General features: G+C 36.4%; 1 protein-coding gene across 1 annotated transcript; it reads right to left on the bottom strand.

Annotated features, from left to right (window-relative positions):
* Positions 1-3,721: 3,721 nt before the first annotated feature.
* On the bottom strand, positions 3,722-25,051 carry TTLL7 (tubulin tyrosine ligase-like family, member 7; the record flags this gene model as incomplete). The annotated part of the gene is made up of 13 exons (XM_009071587.1): positions 25,027-25,051; positions 24,738-24,872; positions 23,735-23,856; positions 22,981-23,048; positions 18,232-18,390; positions 16,509-16,725; positions 14,563-14,727; positions 13,595-13,753; positions 8,548-8,642; positions 7,791-7,938; positions 7,634-7,707; positions 4,612-4,747; positions 3,722-3,808 (listed from the first exon to the last, which is right to left on the bottom strand). Coding segments are annotated over exons 1-13 (1,590 nt in total), but the record flags the coding sequence as incomplete, so codon positions are not given.
* Between the last annotated feature and the right edge of the window lie 725 nt (positions 25,052-25,776).

Here is a 25,776-nt window from a genome sequence, read left to right as displayed (position 1 = left end):
AAATTAACCCCATCCTGGCTAAAACTACAAATGACAATTTTTGTTCTTCCATCTACCATCAGTCAGACGTGAAAAATGCTATATCCTCCATTACATTTCTTATCCTAAGTAGGCTCATGTGGTCAACTTTTCCTCCTACACATTTTCTTTCCAGTAACTTTCAGCTATAAGAAGCTATGCTGAAGGCCTCATCTTCCTAGTTATCTAATGGACTGCAATTAAAGCTCATATTCAAAAAAAATTAATATCATAATTTCTGAGCACACTTTGGGTCAGAGTGAAATAGAAGAACTCTGGGGAAGAATTTAAGTTTTCCTAATGTCTTAGCATAATGTAATGCACCATGATTTATTATGAAGGGTAACAGAAAAAAGCCCCAAAAGATACTGCTCCTGCAAGATACACTTTATAACTAAACAGATGCTACCTAAACTTCTCTTCCAGACAAGAAGGGAAGAGGTTTCTGCACTAACTAAAAAATGACACCACGTTTATGCAAGCCCAAGCTCTTAGGCCAGAGAAGGAGAAGTTAAAAGATAAATATTCCACTGAGGAGAGCCCTGACAATTGTTGTTACACAAAGGATATATTGATATCTATCTATCTATCTGCCAAAAGCACAAAGTAAGGTGCCTCAACACTTACTGCTTTCTTAAAAAGAGCTGTCTTAACTGTGACATGCTGTGTATGATAAAGATATATTGATCAGACATTCCTGGTAAGTTACACAAGGTGTAATAAACATTTTCAACCAATACTCACAAGGGTTTTAAGGTAAATCTCATTCCCACTTATCATATATTTGTTCCTCATACATTCTACATCTTGACCAAGACTTCTCATCAATTAACAAAAAAAGAGTAAAAAGAAAGGTGAAAGAAATTAGTAAAAGCAATAATGACAAATAATAGCTAGATCTGGGATTAAAGAAAGAGATATTTGATTGCTTAGTCATTATAATCACCTTGATTTTCCACTTGTGCTAACCTGATCTTTCTGTGATAAAACTAATCTGATCTTACAACAAAAGAATTAAAAACTGAAATTAATTGGTCATTTCCTCTAAAATATCTGTTATTTTATTTCCTTAGCCTTTGTCCTGTACATGCAGGCCCCGTACAGGAGGAACCCTGGCAGTGTGTAGGTGTCAGGAGCCCTCTAGAGGCTGCAGCCAAGTCGGACATTTCCAGAGTGCATTTCTCAATCTGTGTAGAACTCAGAAATAGCTTAATTGCAGGCAAAAGAATGCCTTCATTCTGACAAATTCTTATTTTCTTCCTACTCTGAGCTCATAATCATGTTCAAATAATTATAACGCTGAAATTCCAAGGAAATACGAAATAGATGTTACATGTAAAACTTATTTATACACACACACTCCTCTATTCCTCATAGATATAGATATGTGTAAATATATATGCTTATATGTTTCTATGTACGAAGGAGGATGAGGAGGATAACACCTCTGTCTTAACTATTCCAGCCATTCTGTATAGAGTTTACTGAGCCCTGACTGTTCTTTTTCCTGTGGAAGAGAGTACACCCAGGGCAGCATATCTGACCTCCTAAGAGTAGCTCCTGTCAGCAGGCCACCACTGACTTAACGGGTGACAGACTTAATGACCTTCTAAAGGAACCTTTCATGTTGGGTAACACGATGTGAAAAGTACTGTTCCCTTGGTTGGTTGGTTGGGGTTTTTGTTCTATTAGATCTTGGATATGCTACTTTTTTGATATGCAAATAGTTCTTTATTTATAGGTTTTAATGGTTACAAGAAGATGAGTTTTACAGCTGGCTTATTCTCCTACCTGACAGATTGACAGGCAATAGTAAGTTCTACTGCCTGCCTCACTCACCAGATTTCTGTACAGATATGTATTCAGATAGTACACATCTCATAGCAGCCCCATTACAAAGAGATGGCCAGTCAAATGCATATTATTGGCCATAGGCACCTTAACCCTTACAGGAAAGAGGCGATGCTCTCTTGGTAAAAGATACAAGGACCATCCACAATGGGCATCTGTATTTCAAAGGGAGCACATGGGACATTGTGCAAGCAGGGAAGTCTGTGGTCATATGGCTTCACTGTAGGCAAGGTTTAAATTATTGAGAAGTGTATCAGGACCATAAAAAAGATGCAGGAGTAAAAATCCTGTACATCAGGAAGTGTGCACACTGCAAGAAAAAAGAAACAATCTCCCTGGATATGCTAGGTTTATTGCTTTCCTCTTGATTTCATCAATTTTATGGCTGAAAAACCTGGGAATTTTGGTCATAAGCAATTTTTTCCTCCTCATGTAAGTGCAAACAATATTGCAGTGGTAGAGCAGCTTGTAAGCTATGCAGTCCTACTATGTGCCTGCTATAAAAGAACACCATGGCATATAGTCCCATTCTTAAATTAATCAAAATCTCTCTCCATCTTAAAAGTAATTAAGAGAGGTTTCTCAGTTTGGGCTTGGTACACCATTAAATGTTCATGGCCTTCAGCTTGGGAATGGCTTGTGTGCAACCAGCATAGAGGTGAACCTGATAGATGCTCTCTGAGGGCTGCTGGGAAGACAGGCTTCTGAAAAAAGGAAAAAAGGTGACTTGAGATGCTGAACTTGAATTAAGTGCTCCCATGTTAAAGAACTGAAAACAAAATCTCAAGGAAAAGAATCCCGGAGGAATGTGGATTGAGTGCGTTGCTAGGGCGCACTGGATTTTGGGTTTTTCTGTTCTTTAAATGAATCCACCACTGTTAAAGCACTAGCTCACAAAATCCCCATATTTGTAATGAGGGCCCTGCAAATCTGTCTTAATACCAGATTGGGTATGTAGATCCTCTTTCCAGTATGCATGCCTGTAATAAGATGCAGCTCTTCAGATTCTTGCACGTATCTAAAGTACTTCTTCAAGCTCAGAACAATCGTCAGTATTCATTTAGTACAAAAATCCACTGATTTGTACACTATGTCATCAGAAACCTAAAATGCTGTAAAAATATTTACATGCATCTATAAACAAATCCATCAGAGCTCAGGAACATAAATGTAGGCTCTTCTAAGCAGACGACCTAAAATGTTTGCAGGATACAAGAAACATACTTATTTTAGCCAAGCCCAAACTATTTATCTTTACTGGCTTACAGAGATATGGAGTTATTTAAGGCAAAGACTCACATGAACTATGCAAACAACCAGAAAGTACTAAGCTAAAAATAGTATACATTCACATTTAAAGCAGATTTTGGATACAAAACAGGTTCCAAGATATACTGTACAACCCTTTTAGCAAGTAAGCAAGCTACAGCTGTATCAAAACTACAATTAATTTTTGACCTTCCATAATGCCTTTTATCCCACGATCTCAAAATTCCTAATTTTGGCACTACTCAATTAAAGATGAAAGCATTCTTTAGAGATAGGTTATTAATATAAAAATCCTTTCACACACTGAAATCAAGCAATCTCTTGTACAACAGCTGTTGCCATGCATGGCAATTCCTGAGAATAGAGAGGGAAAGAAGGATCTCATATCCACTTAAAATTTTAATGGTGTTTAATTGTACCAATAGAAGTGATGCTTCTCTTCATAATTAAAAAAAAATAAAAATAATGGCAGTCCGAGGAAGAAAACTTGCACCAGGATCACCTAACTAAATTCCCCATTAAAGTTCCCAGAACACTTGTCTATAGAGTGAGATTAAAAAACTGGAATCTAAAACTCAAATACCTTAAGTCCTCGCTGCCTGGTGCATTTTCCCATTAGCTTTTCATCATCTATTTCACACTGCTCCAGAAGGTCCAAAATGTCCTCTTCCTAGAAAAGGGAATTCCATTACAATTAATTCACAGCAGGACATATCCTGTCCTTCCAAAATTCAAGCAGAAAGTGGTAGGAATTTGAAATTACTCTGATTACTAATTACTGAAATAAGGCTATGAATCCCTCCACAGGAGGAAATACAAGTATTTTATCTCATGCATGCATCTCTCCTTGAAAGCAACATCAAATTGAAAGTTAAAATCAAGTCTTAACATTTATTAAAGATAAAAGTCTGAAGAAAGGGTTGAACAAAGATTCCTGTAAAACTGCTGGATGATGTCAACTACAAGGATGCAAAATTATTTCTCAGATTTCACATTAAATCACATTAGCTGGTTATTAATGTAGCCATTTTCCTACTGTCTCTGACTACATAAGTAGGGAATCAGAGTTTTTGGATGCCTTAAGCTAGTGGAGCTGGTTTTAGGCTATTTCTTGTTCCAGTCCTTACAAGTGGATGAATAGGCTGGGAACATTACTGGAGGAAGAAGGAGGCAATTACCAGCTCAAAAGCAGTTTCTGCCAACCTCTGGTTTGGCCAGGGGTAAGACTGAGGATCAGGGATATGGTAAAGTAGCTTAAAGCCATCTAGCCTGTCTCCACCCTGGGTCCACTGCAGTTCATCCAGATGCAAGGATCTGGCCCAAAAGCTGCACAAAGAATAATAATAAAATCATGGAAACATTATCAAATTATATTTATTAGCCATCACACATGATCACCGTGAATCTAACCCACAAGGTCATGAATTAAAGGATAAGTAACTCCTAAAGCCAATACTTTGTGTACTTCAGTACCTTCATTCCTTTTAAAGGGTTATTCATTTCCCGCTGAAGTGAAGCTGCTCTTCCAGCAAGAAACGTCTGGAAAGCAGTGGCTAACAAACTGTCATACTTCTCTAGTAATGTCTTATCATCAGGAGGGTAAATTCGCCTAAAATAGAAGAAAAAAATAAGAGTTTAAGATAGAAGCTAAGCTACTTATCACATTGTGAATTAGTGGCATTATTTTTGTTCCTAGTCTCTTCTGTAATGTTTATGTATCCCATCTATACTAATTAGATAATATACCATAAAACATATACTCTGAACATTGCTCTCTACATTGAGTTTTAACTCAGTGAACACATTCATGTTTAAGCCAGCAATTAGCCAGTCAAAAGAAATACCATGCAGGTCATTCCAGAGGTATACTCAGTGCTGCAGTGCTCAGAAATTTCAGAGGCTGTGACTGATGCATGCAGGTGTGAATGATTCATGAAATATTAACAAAACATTGCATGTAAAATTCAGAGCCACAAAATAATTTGTATGAGCAATAAAAGGACAGAAAACAGTGAAAATCTGAATGATTGGTTTGATTTCATGAGCATGATGTAAATTAAAGATTGAATATGTACTGCACTTGAATGCTAAATCCTCAAACACCAAAAACAGGAAGAAAAAAAAAAAAAAAAATTCTGCAACATGCGTATATAGGGTAACTCTGATTTTCCGTTACAGCTGCTATGCCATTATTCTCTAAAATCACAGGTAAGAAGATTATGAAAATATGAGAAGCAGGACTTAGTGATTTATTCATGCTCATCAAGCAACAATGGACTTTGAAGAAAACCACTCCAATCCATCTGTCATGAATGTCTGAAACACAGCCAGAAATTATGAAGATGGAAGATTAATTTCTAACATATTGTAAGGAGCAATCCCTAAGTTAATTTTGCCAGCACTGTGCAAAGCATAGGCACCATTTATACAGTGCCTGGCATTAAGTGATTTCTATGTATTTGTGAGTTCTTCATGAACTTTTTACAAGGTTCTTTCTACTTCTTTTTCAGCGTTTTTCTCCTTGAAAAGGCACCTATCGTGATGATGTCATTGCAATGAAAAAAGGACAGTTATTATCCCATTAGACTCAGGGCAGCTCTCCAGTGAACTGAAGATGGTTCCAGTTCAACACCTGGAGGAGCTCTGATCTAGTTGCAGTCAACACTTCATAATGGTGTTGATTCCACTGCTGAAAAAGTGTCATAGAGCAATAAAGAAATCATATTAATATATGTAGAAACACACCGCAGCTCAAGGCCATTTCAAAGCTATATAGATCCTTTCCAATTCTTATGAATTCACAAAAGCTTCAAAGCATGGCTCCTACTTTGACTGCCCCAGAACCCCTGTGGGAATCAGTTGGCTATTTGTGCTTGCAGACAGACATTGACTAAGCCAATTGCTCAGCTGACATCTATAGGTTAAATCCAAGCCTGCTGAGGCTGATTGAGGTTTCTCTGAATTTTTACTCAGCGCATAATATAAATCCATGTGGTAATACTAGCACCAAAAATTTCCAGGATTCTATGGCAATGCCTGATAGAAGCTAGTCCTGTTCTGCAGAGGAATACCACAGGGAGAAAATACTGCATAATGCTCAGATGAAATTTCTCTGCATCTCTAGCCAAGATTACTTTTCTTTTCAGGCTCTACTGATTCTTCAGCCTTTTCTCAAATATATGACAACAAGAAAACACCAAGTTGTGCTGCCCTTTTACAAGTGTACCATCCTCATGAAATGACACTTCATATTTTCCTAAGGAAAAAATACTCTTGTGTTTCTATTTATTTACATTAGCACAAAAGCTAAATAAAGAGATCATGTGGCTCATTTTCAGTCAAGAACTGAATAAGCAGCCTAAAATGTCATAAGTCAATAAGCTAGACTTTAAAGTTATCAAAAAACAAAGATGTATTAAAGCACCATGGTGTTTCTCTTTCTTAGAGTCCAAATGGCATGAAAATAACCACTTCACCACTTCATTGTATATTTAGAGATTTATTATGTACTAGCTCAGCTCCACACGTGTCAAGCAAGGATGTAATTAAAGCTGTGAAAGTTACAAAGAAAGACTTTTTGTAAGCAAAATGTTAAGTCATCAAAAAAGAAAATTTCACAGAAACATCTATCTGTTTAAATGAGAACATAAAAAGAATTATAGAGCATCTGCTCAAAAGAGCAGTGATAGAGAACAGCAGCAAAGGCATTCTGACTAATTCAGAACAAAAGATGGGAATTCAGACCTCCTACACCCTGGATGAATGTTATAAAGAATGGGCAAATATTCCCCTCATCATTTCCTAGCCATACTCTGCTCCCTTTCACCAAATATCCATAGGCCTTGCTTTTATTTCTCATTGAGGCAAATATCAAGAAATAATAATAATAATGATGAAATCATCAAAAAACAAAATTCTTGTTTTATGGCTAATGCCTATTACAACTGACCATGTAACACTCCCTTTTTGAATGTATTTTACCAAGGAATCTGCAGGTACTTACATTTAAGCCTACTATGATCCAAAATCAAAGTGCAAAAATATTAATATAGTACTTCAAATGTCATTCTATTAAAAATGATGGAAGCACCAATAAAGTTTCTGAATTTTTGGCAAGCCTCAGAGATACACTCAGATTTGATTTCTTTGTAGGGGAATAATCATACTCCTATATTGCCCCAACCCCCAAGGTATGAATGATCATATGTGATTACAGAACAGGTTCATAACAACACTCATGGTTCTTGGTACACTGAATGTGAACTATCACGTCTTTCTTGCACAAAAACTGTCATAAATTCCTAAGTGCATAGAAAAAATTGGAATCAAGAGAAGACCTATTGGAAAAAAAAGTTCCCTGATGTGCATGTATATATTTCCTACAAGAGCCTACATATTTTGGGGCAGAAAATTATAATTTAACACAAACACTTGTTTCCATTATTCCTAAAGAATGCATTACATACTTCCTACTCATACAGTCAAAAATATTCACCTGTAGTTCCCCATGTGTCTGTTTTCATGCTCCTCTTTGGAAATCTGTTTACGTACTTGCGCAAGTCTTTCCTTCTACGAATTAAGAAAACAAGAAAATTAAAACAAAGCAAGCATAAACCATGGGCAAGAAACAGCACTTTTCTTCCCCTTCCTACCAGTTCTTCTCTTCTCCTTTCCAGTGTGTGGCGCTGCTTCTCCCAGTCTGAGGAACCTGGCAACAGTTTTTTCATTGCCCCTTGACCATACAGTCTTTTTTGAGCCTCAGCCTTCTGTTGAGCTAAATTTCTCCTTTTGTCACTTGTCCTGAAACACAGATGGTATTAAGAAATGCCAATCCAGTGCAGCTGAGATGAAATGCATTTTCATATCAAGTTTATCATCTGTATTTTCCAGTCAGATTTGTGTGGTTTATTATATAAAATCAGAATTTTAAACACTCATTAAGACTTTTTTTTAATATTAAATTTCATGGCTACAGTATTTTCACACTTGAAGGGGTACTGTATTGACTCTGTACTATAGTGTACTTTCCTGAAGTATAGGTTTTATCTAACATATCCCAGCTACAAAGTTTTCCTGCAGAGGGCTATGGCTTTTGACTATATGTGACACTATCATCAAAGCAAATTTCCCATGTGCCCACATGCCCATGACTGCACACATATCCCAACTCTGAGACTCATTTGAAAAATCATTTTTAAAAGCATAGAACAAAATTACTATTACCATTCATTTTTCGCAAACAGAAAAATTAAATTTCTAAAGCAAAACTGACAGCAAGGGAATCATTTATATTTTGAAAATATGAAGCTGGAAAAAGGTCTTCTTTTTCTCCTAGTCCAATTCAAATTAAAAAAAAATAAATCAAAGCAACAGAAAGAGAGACAGACAGAAGAAAGGAGGACTGGTTACCGTATGTTGAGAAGCTTTAATGCATTTAGCAGAACTCCTTTTTTTACATCATAGTCTATTTTTTGATCCGTTCCAAAGCTTGGGGCACGATTAATCTGAAAAAATGAGATACAGAAGATTCAGGAATGTTCAGGTTCACTGGGAATACACCTATTGTTACAAGCTTTGGAGAAATGACTCTTTCAAATATAGCAGAGATTAAGAGAATACATGTTGAGAAGTTCTTTTCCAAAAAGCAGCATATTTAGTATCACAGATACTGGGAGGCAGGAGATGTTCCTTTCAGGCACTGAGTTATCCAGACATTTACAATGAATATTTACAAAGTACTGTTAAACACACTACAACAGATGATGTGCCATGCTACAGTGGTCCAGCACAGGAGGAGTTAAGCTCTTTCCTAGGTACCAGTGTGAAAGCAACTTTCAAATACTACTCTAAAAACAACTATATAAGGACAGAAAGAGACTCTAATTCAAGGCCTTCCCAAGCATATTTAAATAACTTTTTAGATACACTTGACAGCAACACCTAGAGATCTAAGTGATTAAATCTGTACAAAGTGTGAAAACGTAAAATAATTAACAGTGTGAAAACAAAATAATTAACAGGCTTGGTAACAAAAAGCTTATAAGCTAAGTACAAGATAAGAGATTTAAAATGTTACCATAAATCTAGAGAAACAAGGAAAATGCAACTGGGAATCAGTGAGACTAAATCACACACTTTAGAGCCAGGACCCTCACCCTATAACCCTGCCAAGCTTTGGAGTCCCTGCAGAAGATCTTGAGTTTTCAGAAAGCTTTGAGGAGGAATAAGGACTTATTCTAGGAAGTTTTTCCAGGCTGGTATAAAAATTTATACTTGAGCAATGGGTGCCTATGAGAGGCAGGAATCTCACCTTGATAGTGCCTGAGCAGTGCTGGTTACAGAAGTGACAGACACAAAAGAGCTTCAGTAGTGAAAATTAACACCTTGTGCCCCATGCAAACCAGAAGTGGGATACAGTTTGTATGTCCACAGTAGAGGGCAAAAGCACTTAATTAAAATTTTGTTTTAAAACTCTAAATACACTAGAGCATCTAGGAGCTTCTACAGTTGTGGGACAGAACTATTCTGGCAGGTGAGCCCCCAGCTGTCCTGTTGCTGAGTCCCAGCTGCCCTTCACTCATGCTCATAGCTAAAGGTTGTCTTTTGGCTTTGAGAATCAGCTTGTTTGCTGTTTTTGCAGACAGGCTGTCAACGTGAGCAGTGCAATCTGACATTGAAAGAAAAATCATGAAAACTCAGCAGAAATAGTGAAAAGGTTTATACATATTCTTTTTTGGAAGTCTTTCATCCAAATATTTAATTGAACAACCTCTTTAGACTGACCTGTTCATCTCCTATCATCACAAAGGCAATTTTTTTCTATACTGTGATGGTACAAATATTAATTTAGATCTGAAAATGTATTTCCACATGGCTTTAGTCTAAGTAGTGCAAGAAATACAAATATGATTACCTTCTATATTCAGCTGTATAATATTTGCATATAATTTTACAAATGTAAAGAGGCTAAATATTCACTGAAATAAAGTGTCTTGTTTAGTCAATTGTTATGGGTGAAAATCTTAAGAAGACAACTGGTTTTCCCTTAAAATATCCTTGAAAAGAAGGTATTGTCCCTTATTTTTCATGCAGCTATCCCTTATTTCCAGACAACAGATATGGTTGCTGACTAATCTGTAAGACAGAAGTGCAGTAATCTTGATAACATATGTCACAATAGGTATTTTAATAACTGGTTACCAAACCATTGTATTTCAGCTGAGAGATGCTTATTTAGAGTTCAATGACCCGAGAACTAGGACATACATGACTGGGTTCTGTTAATAAAACATCAGCAATTTTATCAGGAAGGAACATCTTGAAGATTTTTGACAAAAACAGGACTGTATGAGGAACCTCAGAAGTACATGCAAATGATGATAGTAAAGGCCTTGAAAATTCAGAGATTCAGATATACACTGATCACAGTGACCAAATTGTGTTCACTACAGGAATGCAACCTTGTAAACTAGATAACACTGGGTCTAGGGATAATAAAGAGAGCACAAGGCATGATTCCAGGAAATGTAAAACACTTTAGCAAAACCTGGAGACTGTGTGGAATTGCTGGGTAGGGAATGAACAACCACTAAGTGGATGGTGGCAGCAAATGAATAAAAAGACCACTAAGTGAAGCTAAGAGCAGAGGAAGAAAACTTCACCATCAACCAGATGTTCTTCCTGGTGAAGAACACAAGACACTGGAAGCTTGCTATAACCACCTACCCACCTCCTTTTAGAGAAATAGACCTTTCCTGCCTCATGTTGGCCTTTGGACCTCCAGGGGCACAGGCAGGGCAAGCACAACACAAGTGAAAGGAGTAGATGCCAGAAAGCTTCATTAATTAGCAATAATTGGGTACTTTGGTCTAATATGCTCACATTCATTTTACACAGACTGATTACAAAGCTTTGACTAGATTTTGCTGTTAGGCTACACTAAATAATAAATTTCTAAATCTGTACATAAGGTTCTTGTCACCCACATAAATCACTAGGGAAGTGGGGTATCCTGCACTTAGGGCAGTTATTAAAATATGTGGGATCTTTTTCTTCAATGATCACAACTTTGTGATCCCAACTGGATAAAATGAGGTTGAACAAACCTGGAGCCAACTCAAGAACGTCAACTGTTTGATTTCCCCCTTTAAATAAAATCAGCCAGCTCGGAAATTTTTGTGAAAAAGAATGAAACTGGATTTTCTGGGAACTGAAGAGAGATCTAGGCAGCTGTTGCTCCTCAGAAAAGATGGGGGCTGCTGGGACTGCACAGATGCTTGCCAGAAACATTTGGTGCCACAAGATGGCAATCATGCATTTCCCACAGCCCTCACATCAGTAGAAGGTTCCGGAAGTTCAGTAGCATCAAGAAGCAGAAGTGCTACAATGCATCAAGGCAATATAAACAAGAGTCAACCCAGGAAAGCAGAGTCATTATAATATGTTGTACAATTTATTTTTTATAATACTTTATTAAGCTATCTTTATAACAGAAAAGCTACATAAGGCATGGAAACATGAAACTAGATTTATCATCCTAATCCTATTTTGGCAATTTTCCCATAACACTGGGAACATTCAGGGCCTTGTGATTAGTACTTGTTACCACTGTTAGAAAGAATGATTCACTCCCCTAACAGGGTTTTGGCAAGAGGGAATTGGTGGAAAGAGATAAGAGTGGAAATGTGGGGAAGAAGCCAGAATTGTTTTAGGAAAAAAAAAATGTGCAGATATATAGAGAGTATATATGTTATATATACTGTATATACATACACTGCATATTTGATCTTTTCTACACTACATATAGCATACATACAGTATGTATACACTTACTCTGTTGTGAGATTGCTTCAAAAAACATGAATGGGCACAGTAAAACCTAGCAGATGAGTGTAGAAACTGAAAAACTAAACTGTTAGTTTAGTTAAATGTCTGGCAAAGTAAGTTGAAGGATACCTGTATTACCAAAAGCAGAAAAGGAAATACTTAGACTTCTGTATTTTAAAAAAATAACCAGGTACACAACACCAAATCCTGAAGCACTCTCCAGCAATCCAAAATACCAGAGCAGCATTTACTACTTTATGAGTTCTCTCCCTCATAAACAAGGAGTCTGGGATGGTACAAATCTCCTCTAAGACCCATTATCATAAGTGGTGAATTAAGCCCTCCAAAATCTCCATACCTCACGTGAATATCAAAGGAGAGAGATGTGTGTCCTTCAGAACAGACTCACTACACAGGCTGACTCACCATCTCTCACAGAAGAGGTCTCACTGTTCGCTACAAGGCTGGATGAAATGTTGCACAGACCAACTTCAATCTGCACTTAAATAACTGCATACAGCTATGTGCAAGCTACAGGCAACCTATAGATGATAATCTGAAAATGTAGCACAAAATCAAAGGCACAGTAGGCTTCACTGGACAAAAACAGAGGTTGTCAATGCAGTACAGACTAAGTTCATGTCATGTGCTGCTTTTGGCGAGAACATCAAAGCCACCAAATACGCCTATGTCTGCATGGCAACAGGGGAGGAATTGTATTTTTCTAATTAAAATTATAAAGAACCCCTGAGAGAAATAAACACGACAAAACAACTGTTGGCAGTATTAATGGCCTGAGAACAAGGTCATAATTCAGTAAATTAATTGTGTACATTTTGTTCATCAGTAGCCAAATCATATTCATGATTTACTGTCAATAGACAGGTTTTAATTCATTTTGCTTTCTTCCTCCAGCTGCACAGCTTCCCAACCAGTTAACAGAATTATATAAGACACTCTGAAAAAAGACAAGTGAACTTCACCTATATGTTATTAACAGTGCAATTAAAGAGAATCAACAGACAAACCTCAAACACTCCTGGTTGAAAATGTGTGTGAGCACCACTTAGGCTTAACTGTACCACTAACATATCAGAGAAGAAATGTTTCTTTCAGTCCATTCATGCCAATTGTTTGCAGCATTTCATGTATACCAAATTAGTTTCCTCTGTTTATGGGGATGCTTTCAGAAAGCACAGGGGAACACATATGCCCTCCTCCAAAAAATGAGAAAATTAAGAGCATACACTTACAAAAGTTGTCAGAGCCATATTACATAGCCATACTCATGAAGGAAATCTCTGTGGCACCCAGTTGCTATAAGCAAGGTCCTTTAGCTACAATAACAACTAGATTAACACAATGTAACATTTCCCACTAGAACTTTCAAAAACATCTGAAATACGACATCTGCCCAGGAAAACAATTACCTTTACCTGAGTATCCAAAAATCACAGGAAGGCAGTGTCTCCACATGGATGCTAAAGAAAATGCACCATTTATGTACTGAACAGTACCACCTGCACTGCACAGATCCTTTGCAAGTTTTCTTACACAGATGTGCATTCAGAAGAGGCTTAATTAATTTCACTCTTAAAAATTTAGTTTACATCTGTATAAAGAGGTTTACCTCTAGGAGCCATGGTTTTAGTTTTCTGTCCAGCAGAATATCAAAACCGAGGACTTCAAAGCAGACACTGTCACTTCCTGGTGCTTGCCCTGGCCTGCACATGCGATAAGCATGTAGAACATGTGGCTCTGCAACTATGAGAGTCTTCACTACCAGCTCCTGTAGGGATTTGTTTCAGAAAAATTTATCAGGAGAGAAGACATCAGTATATGTTGAACTACTGTTTTATATTTTTTAATTTTTACAAAATTTTTTTAATTTTAAAACTTTAATATTTTGAATTTCATGTATGTATTTACATATCATACCAAATAAATAGTCTATAATAAATAAACTGTTCCTGTGGAGTAACATACATAATTTGATATAAGCTGTATTGCCATACTTTCCATGGTACATATGTACTTTCAGACACGCAATAAGTTAAATACTAAAAGCATAGTGGGAACACAGATTGTATAGGCAATCTTCACCCATTTCATTTTGCAATATCATTTTCAATAAGTATTCTCAGAATCTACATACAGCTTTAAGCTCTAACAGTCTTAGGCCTATTTCTCACATAATGGCACCTGTAACATAACCATTTCAATAGTGCTGATTTAATATGCAATACTGACTGCAATTTTGTAAATATTCACACATAAAATTCACTTTATACTCTAGAAAAGTCCCCAGGAATTTAAATAGGATTGTTCCTTTGTATCATAATACTTATGTGAATAACTGTTTGAAAGGACTTTTGTCCCTCAGAAAAATGTTAACATTAAATTTGTAACCAGATTCTGAATTTAGTCTTTAAAAAAACATAATAATCATTTAGAGTGTGCCCTTTGTGGCACGCATTGCTGAGAATCTGGATGAATAAAGTTTCAAAAATCACTCTGGATTGTAGTACAGCAGATGGCAAAAGCAATTAATTTTCTAAGAACACACAAAATAAAGGAAAGTGTATCAGTTTATCTTACTGAAATATCACTCCAGAATTTGGAGACGTCAAGATTATTTGTTTCTAAAAACTCAGTAAACCATTTTATGGAGCGTTTGCTTCCTTTGTCTTCTGTTTCATCCCGTTCAAAGTGTTCATTATGTTTATTGACAGAGTAATTAGTCAGATGCATATACAATTGACTCTAAAAAAAGAGAGAAAAGACATTAAAAAAAACCTTAAATACAAATCTAGAACGGTCAATGCAAAATAATTAAAAGTCAAATAGTCAAACAGTTCATATTTGCAAATATACCATGTGCAGATTTAGTGTTCCTGATTCTTGAAGATTTCATCTACTGAATGTTCTAACCTTCTTACAACAAAACCTGGGCTCGTACTTAAGCCAATTACAGTCAACTGATCTACCACTCAACTTCTGGTTAGGTATTATATCTGCCATTTTTACAGGTCTGTATGTAAACAACTACCTAAAAAAAAAAAGTGAAGAGTAATTATCATACCTTACAGAATCATTCCATTCCACAGGAAGCAAACAATAAGGATGGTATTTTTAAGTGCTACTTTAAAAGGGCTAAAAAACACTCTGGCATCTGTTTCATAGACAATCCCACATTTCAGTTTTCACTGTAGCTTATTTATGAGAAATGTTCTCATGATAGTGATACTTTAAAATATCTTTTACATATAAACTCATCTGCCACATTGATATCTGCCAAAGTTGCTCATTTTTAACTGGCTAGTAGCCATATATCAGAGGGAGGTAAATTTCAATGCATTACACAAATGACTGACTGAGTGCTACAGTTCCTTTATGGAGCAAAATGTCACCAGCAATAAATGCATGTTATCCGTTGAATTAAAAACCCCCAACATTCTCTTTCCAAGGCCAATTTATAAATCATGATTTATCATCTACATTATGTCCCAGTGCAGATATTCATTCAGCTTTCCACTCACACTCCCATGCTGATTGTCCCCATCACAGCAACAGTCCTCTGCCATGTTTGATTATATACATGAGAGCAGTTGATATTCTAAGCTGACCATAAGCCTTCTGTTCCAATTCCTCTTCAACAGATAACACAAGCCTTCTGGTGTCATTTATCTTACTGCACTTCCTTATGTTTCAAAAAAGTTAATGAAATTAACAAAACTAATCAATTTAATTGCAAGCCAGTTAACAATATATTGCAGTAGCACTAGATGTATTTTTCCCATGGCTTTCAATTACTCCTTCGAGAATCATTCTGAAATCTATTGCTTTTGAATAATAACTGCCATCTTTTCATGAAATTCAAATTGTTTCAGACAGACAAAAGTAATTATTTTTCAAACTTAAAAATAAAAAAGAAAAGTGTTTTGTTAAACATCTGAACTAATAGTCTGAAGTTATTTGGCACGATGTCACTGTGGAACAATGTCATCCAAAGAACAATGTCATTAGTGACAAGCCAGGTTATTTCATACAATAGAAAACACGAGCAGTTGTGGGAGCACAGAAACAACTGCCTGCTCTGTTTATCCGCTCACAGCATATTTCACTGCTGCTAATGCTGAGATTAGTAGCAATAAAAAAATATTACAAGCAAACCATTCCAAATATAGTACTGGAACTCTTCCAAATATACCATTTGTACTGGGCTCCAAATTATACCTGCATTTTTCAAAGGTGCACCAAAACACAGTCATACTTTTCAGTTGCACAGAAGGAAGAAGACTCTACATGTTCTGTCTGTTATGTAATTACACTGAAGCAACTCTAAAAGTACATGGCATGGAAAAAGAAAGCATGAGTTAAGTATCTTCCATTTTATTTTTTTTCACTTCAATGACAATGCAGAAGTTCAGCCAGATGAACATCTAATTAAACCTCATGCCTAAATTTATTCATTTTACCTCCTCCAAACACTATACAGGTAAAATTCTACAAGTATAAGCAGTAAATTGGAATGAACAACTTACCAAATTTGAGTCGCTGGGGGGGTGATACTTTTCCGTGCCCATTCTCACCAGTCCATCATGATATAAAAATACTTTTAATGGATCACAGGAGGTTACAAGAATATACACACGTAAATCAAACTTGTAGCCTTCCATAAGAAATGGTTTGTCAAGATATTCCTGAACAATTAAGTGATCCTGAGCTTGTAACTTTTCTCCATTTCTTATTAAAGAGATCCTGGTAAAAACAAAAGTTATTTTAATAATGTGGAACTTGGACATTACACTCTGAAATAGATTTTCATGGTCACCCAGCCAGGTACTCAGGCTAAAGTCTACCTGGATAAAGAGACTTAGATATCTGATTTTTAGGGTAGAGAAAGTTCCTTTACATGGCTTTTGGATTTCTGTCCTTTATGGTGCTTCACTGGATGAAAAAAGGCAGTGAGCCATTTCAAAATAACTTTCTGCTTGCTTTGATTCAACAATTTGTAATAATGGGTTTGTTCTACACTTAGACATTGTTGGCAGAATGACCAGTCTCCAGCTTCTGTGATTAGTCCCCGTGCAACTCTAAAAATAGACTTCCAGTCTTTGTCACGTCTTCTGCCCAAGGTACAGGCTGCAAAGAACTTTCAGTGCCAACCTGACTTAGTGATGATGTTCGCAAAGCAGGACACTGATTTGTATGACTAAGGATGGCATAGATTAAGCTCACATTTCTGTATTTCCAGTTTCCCACATCAGAATCAAAAAAAAAAAGTTTATATACGAGCTATCAACTCCCAGTCTCTAACTACATAGACTTTTAAAAAACTGCAAGATTTAATACTTTCAGTATACAATTATTAACCTAAAACACCCACAGCTTTGCTACTTTGATCCTGTTCTTCATTATCTATGATACATTTCAGAGTTTTGGTGGTGAATACTCCTAATATACTGAGGAACTTTCCAGGCATTTCTCTGAACTATGTGGGTACCTTTCACTTCAGCTTATCTTTGTCCTTATCGAGAGGACAGAAAAATAAGGAAATGGAGAAGTTTGGGAGCCTTACTTTTATAGTAATTCTGATATATTCTGAATAACTAAGAGCTTTACTGCATTGTATAATCCAAATTTATATTAAAAGCAATAAAACCTAAAACTGAAATATCTAAAAAGAAGAACTGAAAATGCAATTGCAATATTTATCTTACTGTTTTCTAACTATGCAGTCCTGTCACAGACAAAATCTTTTCAACTCAACTGCAGGGGTGTCCCTCCTCCAGCATGGGTGTCACCTCCTTCCACGAGTGCCCCTCCAGCCACATCCCCAACAGCATCTCCTCTGTCTCTCCTACATCTTGTTGCTGCTGCTCTTAAACATATTTTTGCTTCTCTGACTGGCTGCAGTTTGGAAATGCAATGGGCTGTTTGGGCTGGTCTCAAAGCTGTGAAAGATCCTGACCTTGTCCCACATGACACCCCTGCAGCCTCCAGCCACCAAAAACCTGCCATTTACACCCAATAAAATCTCACAGCATAAACTGAAGTGTAGCGGATAAATTCACAATAAAATAATCCTGATCTTAATAATTATTTAAGCTTATTTGAGGTTTGTGAAGCCTTCACCCATTACATGGTCCTTCATACAACTTGAAATACAATCTTCTGACTAATACACAGCTTCTGTTAATGATATAAATAGCACTAGATTTCAAGTTTAATGGGTAAGAAGACCGAAGTTAACTCACAACTTACCCATGTCCCATTGCACCGTTAGCTGGTTTGACTATGAAAGTTTTCTGTCTACGTTTCTTCTTCAGTTCTTTTACATAGTTCTGAAACTGTGTGTATTCTGCAGGGAAGATCCATGTTCTAGGAATAAAAGTGTACTCCTGAGGCTGACTCTTGATCATTCTGCAAAAAAAGTGTAATTGAGTTAAAATCTTTCAACTACTTTGATGTTTCAAATCCTCAGGATTAAAAAGCATTTATGGCAATTTGACAAGGGAATATTTTTAGCAATATTCTGCAATATGAAAGCAAATGTCTGCATTTCTTTCAGAGTAGTTGGAGCTCTATAATATATACACATGCATGTGAATATGGTATATTCAAAAGAAGAGTATCTTGTGCATTTTTGTTTATCACATGTTTATGATGTTACTGGCATCCATCTTGTCTCTTGGCATCCATCTCACTCCTGTTACAATTTTTAGGCCAGTTACTCAGATGATTTAATGCTCTTCCTAGTCTTAGAAATATTAAACTTACAATAGACCATGGATTTATTTTTTTGGGGGAGATATTTGAAAAATATTTTCATTTTCAACACACAAAATAAGAGGATTTGGGATATTTGGAGTTTCTTCATGGGTGCAAAAAGTACCAATAACAAGTACTGCATTTAAAATTAAAATGGAAGGAATTTAAGATGTTTTTGGTCCTTTTGAGGGAATTGTAGTAATATATTTTGACACAGGCCAAGCAACTCATTTATCTTCTATACAGGGCAAATCACACTATCTTGGATTTGTGTTTGGTACCAGGCAATTGGGATTAAGATTCTAAAAGTATTTCATTTAGTCAAAAGAAAGAAAAGATACATAAAGCAAGACCAAGCAGAGGCAGGGAGGTGGGGAGGGGGTGGTGTGTGTGTGTGTAACAGAAGAACTAAAATAAAAATAAGGCTAAGAGATTGTAGGGACACAAACTCTGAAACTGAATCTGGCTAAAGGATGCAGCAAGGTCCTGGTGTCCTGCTTTAATAACTGTGGCAGCTGAGGTAGTGAGTATACCTCATTTTATACCTCTGTTGTCTGTGCAGAAAAGAAAAATAGAAGAGGAAGAACAGCAAAGAATTCAGGTAGTAGAAGTTTCCATCACCTAAGGCTGTGTATCTGGCAGACAGGAAGACACTGGCAGTATGGGCTAGGTACATATGGGTTGCTTTAATACTGGTTAACCACCAAGTTATAGGAGCAAAGTGGACTTGGTGGTACTATGCAAACTGATATTATAGTTTCCAGCAGGACAAATTTATTCTTTGCTGAGGTAAATACTGGTGCAGCTAGCTTGTTTCACGTACTCAGAGTGCTTGAAATTTCTCCATACATAACCACATAAGAAATCAGTTCAGGTAACTCAGAACTACTCTGTAATATAGAGTACAAACACAAATATGTGCAGACCAACAGAAAGCGACTGGAAGTTTAAAAAGAAATTAAGTGACATAGGGAGTTCCCAAACTTTGATTATTTTTAAATGGGGCTATGATGAATTTTAATACTTTTAAATTAAATACAGATTTAGGTGCACTTCTCCTTTTGTTTTGAAAACTAGTAGCACCAGGATAACTTAAGTGTAAAAGAGGCAATATAATTTCCACTTTTCATTTCTACTAGAGCCTACAAAATACTCCTGATGGAGCATTAGATACTTTTTCTTTAAGTGGCCCAAATACTGATGGAAAAAAAGGAGCTGCCAGCCACATCTGTAAGGCTGGGGCTGTAGCCAAGTCCTTCTGGTATAATAGATATGCTGTCACCACACTGTGTAGCCAACTACCCAACAAACACTCTGCAAATCCACAATAGCTATAGTAGTCTTGAAGTACTGCATGAGGTTCAGTGCTTCTGCAGCTTCATTGTAACTATTATTTTTACAAATCTGGTTTGACCAAAGACACTAAATATTTAGGAAAACGTTAAAAAAACCCCCATAAGTATATATTATAATTCCTGATTCATGCATATTGTTAAACTACTCTCCATCTGCTCTGTATTTACAAATGTTATTACTTTGCCAACTGAGTAGCTTATCTAGGCAGAAATTATCCTATTTTTAGGCAAAAAGAAATTTCTGTGTTTAGTTTAAATTCCTCTCCAGATTATTTATTGTAAGCATCCTGCTACATGATAGAGACTTGCCATTTAACTTACTCAAGGGTTTCAATACACACACTCCCTACTCAATGAATATAGCTTCAAGGTATTCCAGATACATTATATTGTGACTTCAAGTACAGCAGTTCTACATGCCTTTTCCTTCTGATTCATAACTGGGTAGATTGCAAGCACTTAATAATCTGAAGTGGAATACTTCGTCATTGTTTACAAGTTCTGGGGCTCACTGAAACTTTCAACAAAAGAACTCAGCTCTGTTCTTTCCCTGCTTGGCCCTGTTCAGAAAAGGCTTAGGAACATCATCAAGTAGCTTGTGGAATCAAGGCCTACTCCATTACAATAGCCCTATTTTTCAGCACATCTGCTGTCCACTACTGTGGATAACCACTTTTTCACTGGGCTCCTCTATTCTTTAGCCTTTGCAGTCCTTACCAGGAGGTCTGAGAATTAAACAGCAAATTATTGTTCTTCTCAGCGCTATCTTAGCTCACAGATGTGGTCAGACTATGCTCTTGGTCTCAAAGCACTTTCTGTGCAGAAGAATCAAAGGTGTTGAAAAAAACACAGGTTACAAAAGACATGACTTGTCAGTCTAATACCACAGATTCTATAGGTTTCAAAATCCTCTGCCTTTTCAAGCATGAAAGGAGTTTGTGGGTATGGATAAGAACAATTCTTGGCCTATGATCAGTTCATTAGTCTTTTAAACATAAACAGCAAAGGAGCTGCAAAAAACACCATCTCATAGATGAGCCTGTGCCCCTTCCCATTCATCCTGTGTACCTTCTCCCCCACTTAATGTATTCATTCTGTAACCACACTTATCCTTCACATGAGGAGTTCCCATCCAAGAGACCATTCACAATGGCCCTACAATGTTACATCTATATTTATTTTTCTGTGTTCTGATCATTACTGATGGTCATGCCTGCTTTTGTTCTCAAGCACACACCTCTTTCTATCTGTTCCATTACTCTATGTTCCTACAGTTTCTCTGCTGGGCTGTCTCCTTTCACATCACACATGCTACATATTACACTGCTCCCTTCCACCCTTCTGCATGTGAAAACCACATTGTTCTGTCATCCAGAGTGCCTGGATATTGGCCCTAAAAGGAATTCCTGAAGTGCATTGCCTTCTGAATAGCATTTGCCTCTCAGAGTCAGGTAGATTTGTTCTTTCACTCCATTCCCAACAACTTGCATAGAATAGAAGGGTGAGATCAGCACAACACCAAATTAGAAGAAAAAAAGTGGCGACTCTCCACCAGTTCTCAAGATTGTTTTATGAACTCTTCATGATAGCAATCCGTAACCAGTAGAGTCAATAGTAGGAATGGAAAATATGGCATACAGCAGAGAAGCGAGAGAACAGAATTACTGTTTCTGCACAATCCTATTCAAATAACAGGTGTAGGGAGCAAATCCTGTTCTCTACAGACAAGAGCCTGCTCAACCACGTATCTCAACTGACTCATGATTTCACTAGCATTCTCAAGGTGTATCATCTTGATTTTCATAAATCACAAATACCAAGTAGCAACTTGTGAGTCCAGTACTACAAAAAAAAAACAGACTACTGAAAGCCCTGCTGTATCTACCAATATTAAGTGAAGTCACAACATAGAAGTTTGACCCTAATTTACAGTATCAGAAAAATTATTCCCACCTTATCTATAATATGTGCAATCTCAGCACGGAGTATCTTTAAATCGTGTTTAAAACTCAGAATTCAGTAGGTTGAGAGAGGTGTAATCAGACTGCATTTGAAAGAATCCGTGCATGGTAACATTAATTACATTAATATGAAGACAAATCTTGTTCCATTAATACCAAATGCAATGTAAGTAATGTTGGGGGCCAAAAATGAACTCTTTTAATAATTTCAAACTAATTTAGAGTAGGATAATCAAAGTATTGACATAAGTTTATCCCCAAAACTTTGTTTATTTCCAGGCTCTCAAATCATTATTTAGTATTGTTTTCTTACAGGTCTTACTCACAGATTTCCAGCTAGGATAACTCCTCAGAACCCACTTATTCCACTAGAGTCAGGAGAATTTGTAATTAGACAAATGAGCCTCAATGACTTATTTCTTATATAAACATTAAGATGCTTCACATTTTTTTAGATTTGATATACATAAAAACATAGTCATCAATTATTTTCAACAAATACTATCCCAGAATCACAGAATGGGTTAGGCTGGAAGGGACCACAGTTGGTCATCTGGTCGTCTCCCTGCTCAAGCAGGATCAGCCTAGAGCACACAGCTCTGGACTGCATGCAGATGTAATATCCATCCACATACTGTGTCAGGTTTATTGCACAATAATTCAAGGCTCACCTACATTCTGCAACACATAGACAGAGAGCTGAATCCACATAATTTTTCACTGAAGTCGATTGGAAAGTGAGTAGCTCACTCTAGTACTACAGATCCAGGACCAAACTAAAGTTATTAAAGAACTTTGAAAATTCTTCTTGGTCCTCTTATAGTTTCTTAGTAAAAATAAACAAACCTTACAAGCAATAATTCTGTATTGTATTGCATTAAACACTATAGCTGGAAAAAACTTCTTAACATTAAAATAAATATTACTTAGTCATGTTTCTTGCCAGAAAATCCTTTCTGCATATCTCTCCCATTCCCGGAAAATGGTTGATTCTCTGAGGAAGTAGAAAAAAAAAAGAAAGGTAGTTGATACTTTTTAGCTTTTCTGCCATACCTAATACAAGCATTTTAACCTGCATGCTCAGGGAAACATAATTAGTGTTACATCTCAATTATTCAAGATAATATCTTACATTATACTACATATACATTGCAATACTAAAGATGCTGCAAGTTGTATTCCCCTCCATCAGCATAGGTACCCATTGATTTCATTTCATACATCAAACTGTCATACTCTAATTCACAAAGCTCTCTAGGAACAAAGAATGCTATAACCAAATAATGGCAAAACCCCCAAATTATTTATTCACAGAAACTGTGGAGAGAGCTCTGGTTGTTAACTTTCTGCTTAAAAGCTTATGAGAAACCTATAAATTATGTTTTGCATCTTCTTTCAAACTCTCCTTATTCAAAACACCCAGCTGGCAGACAAAAGCATGAAAGAGCAGACCCAGCTATTTAAACACCAGATTCCAAGTGGTATGAGCAAATAAATCTGCAATAGCAGAATAGGATTTTAAGATATGCAGTGGGACAGCCTTATTGCAGCCTGGTTGGCTGGTTTTCTGGGGGGTTTTCTGTCCTCCATACAAATGAAACGGAGCAATGACACGTCACAGAAGATTTCAGAGTGAAGCATTTTCCTGAAACATGTCCAAAGTCTTAACTACCACTCTACCTGATAGTTCCGAAGTTCAGCAATCTTTTCCTGCTGCACAGCAGAGTCACTCCATATAAGATTAGCTGTTTCATCTTCATCGCGTGTTTTCACAAATCCCATTTCCTGTATTACCACACGTACTATGGAGAAATCACATACTTAGGGACTATTTTGAATCTCTAAAACAGATTCATTTTCAGAACTCAAAAAAATAAATTAAGTTTTTTAACATTTCCAATATATGACCCTTTGTCTGAGAAAGCTATTTATCTTGCAGTATTTCCATCAGTCTTACTGCAAACCTGCCATTACAACGCTGCAGCACCTTGTACTGAGACAGGAATAAAAGCACAACCACTGATGGGAAGCACAAAGAGCTTCAAGGTATTTCCCAGTCATCTAGTAAAAGTCTACTTGTACAGTAGTTAGACTTAATCTTGGCTATGACACAAGTTAATTTCAAAACAGTCGTGACTACATCTGCCACTGCAGATAGGGACAAGAATGCCTCCTTAGTCAAGGCACCATAGTTACAAAAGCAAATGAATGCATTATTTTCATTTTTAAAAATAAATCCATCAGAAAAAAAAGACTGATTATGTGCCATGCACAACTGGTTCTAGAGAAAAAAAGATTTTTCCCAAGTAGGACCAAGCGTCAAAATACAAAGCGTTATAATAATCAGAGTATTTAACTTTAAATTTACACTGTTCATCTTTCAAGGCTTTAAGTAAACACACACATAATTCACACATAGAGGGTTCTTCCAAAGCCTTCTTGATTACTTAAGTTTTTTCATTTCAAGACCCTTCCCTGAGTAACAAATGGAGATTAACAGAGGTACAGGGTTCAAAGCTATGAATTCAATGTGACAAAACCCCCCAGGTTTCTGGGAAAAGAAAGTCGTTTGGAAATGTCTCACTGTCAGCTTGATGCAAAGTCTGTTAATTCACTCCATTAGTTAGTAACTTGCTCACGTCTAATGGCTAGTAGGATGAAAACAGAGTAAGTAGCTTCCTACCAATTTCATATTTTGTGCCAGCAACATTTGCAGTGATGACTCCGTTCTTCTTCTTCTTCTTCCTGACTTTTCTCTTAATTGTGCTTTGATAGGATAGTTCTGAACTCAGAGTCACAGGACCAGTTCCATGGTTATCTTTGAAAAATAATGTTGTAACTATCAACAATTTTAGATCTCCAATAACATATACAAATGAACTAAAAATACAAACTTGTACTGCAACTCAGCTTAGAGGTACAAGCATATTGAATAATTAATAGTCTATATTAAAAATCCAAGAGTAGCATACCTCCCTCATTAGGCAAGGATGGCATTATAACCTGGGATAGTGCAGAAATAGAGTTTAACTTCTGTTCCAAGTTCTCAGAAAGTGGTGAAACCGTCAAAGCCAAATTACTTAAAGCTCCAGTCATGCCATTTCAGTCTCTGGTTGAAGCAAATGTTAGTTCTGGAATGGATAGAGAGCTGCATTTAAAACAAAACAAAACAAAACAAAAACAAAATGTAAGACACTTTGTTATAGAGAAACCCTGAAAAATATAAACTGCAGAAAAGTAAATATGGCAACACTTTCAATAAAAAGGATAAAGACTTGCTTATTTTAAAAGATTGATCAAGTTATTATAAATATAAAACTTTGTCCAATATGATTAAATTGTTTTCTTCCTGGGAAAAATCATTTTGCAATATTAGTTTTCAAAATGAAATGACATTACCTCATTTTTCTGATATACATTTGGATATGAGAGATTTTGGACATGAAAATAGGTAACACTGAGTTCAATCAATACTGCCAACTTCAATCTCCACAAAGCTCACTGAACTTATAGCTGTTTTAAACCATGCTTTAAGTAAAAAATTAAAATCAGACACATTGTATGATGCATTTTCAAGCACCAAATGGGAAATAACTGAAACACATTAATAATCAGTTACGTCTTTTTTATTTTTCAATGTTTTTTAAAGCAATTGTCCAATAACCATGTGGTAACACATGGCTGCGATTTCATGACCACTTCAAGACACAGCACACAACTTC

This window comes from Acanthisitta chloris, unplaced genomic scaffold, assembly GCF_000695815.1.
Source record: "Acanthisitta chloris isolate BGI_N310 unplaced genomic scaffold, ASM69581v1 scaffold44773, whole genome shotgun sequence".
In the NCBI taxonomy this organism is placed as follows: domain Eukaryota; kingdom Metazoa; phylum Chordata; class Aves; order Passeriformes; family Acanthisittidae; genus Acanthisitta; species Acanthisitta chloris.
Note: the sequence above shows the minus strand (reverse complement) of the source record. Positions and strands in the feature narration are given on the sequence as shown.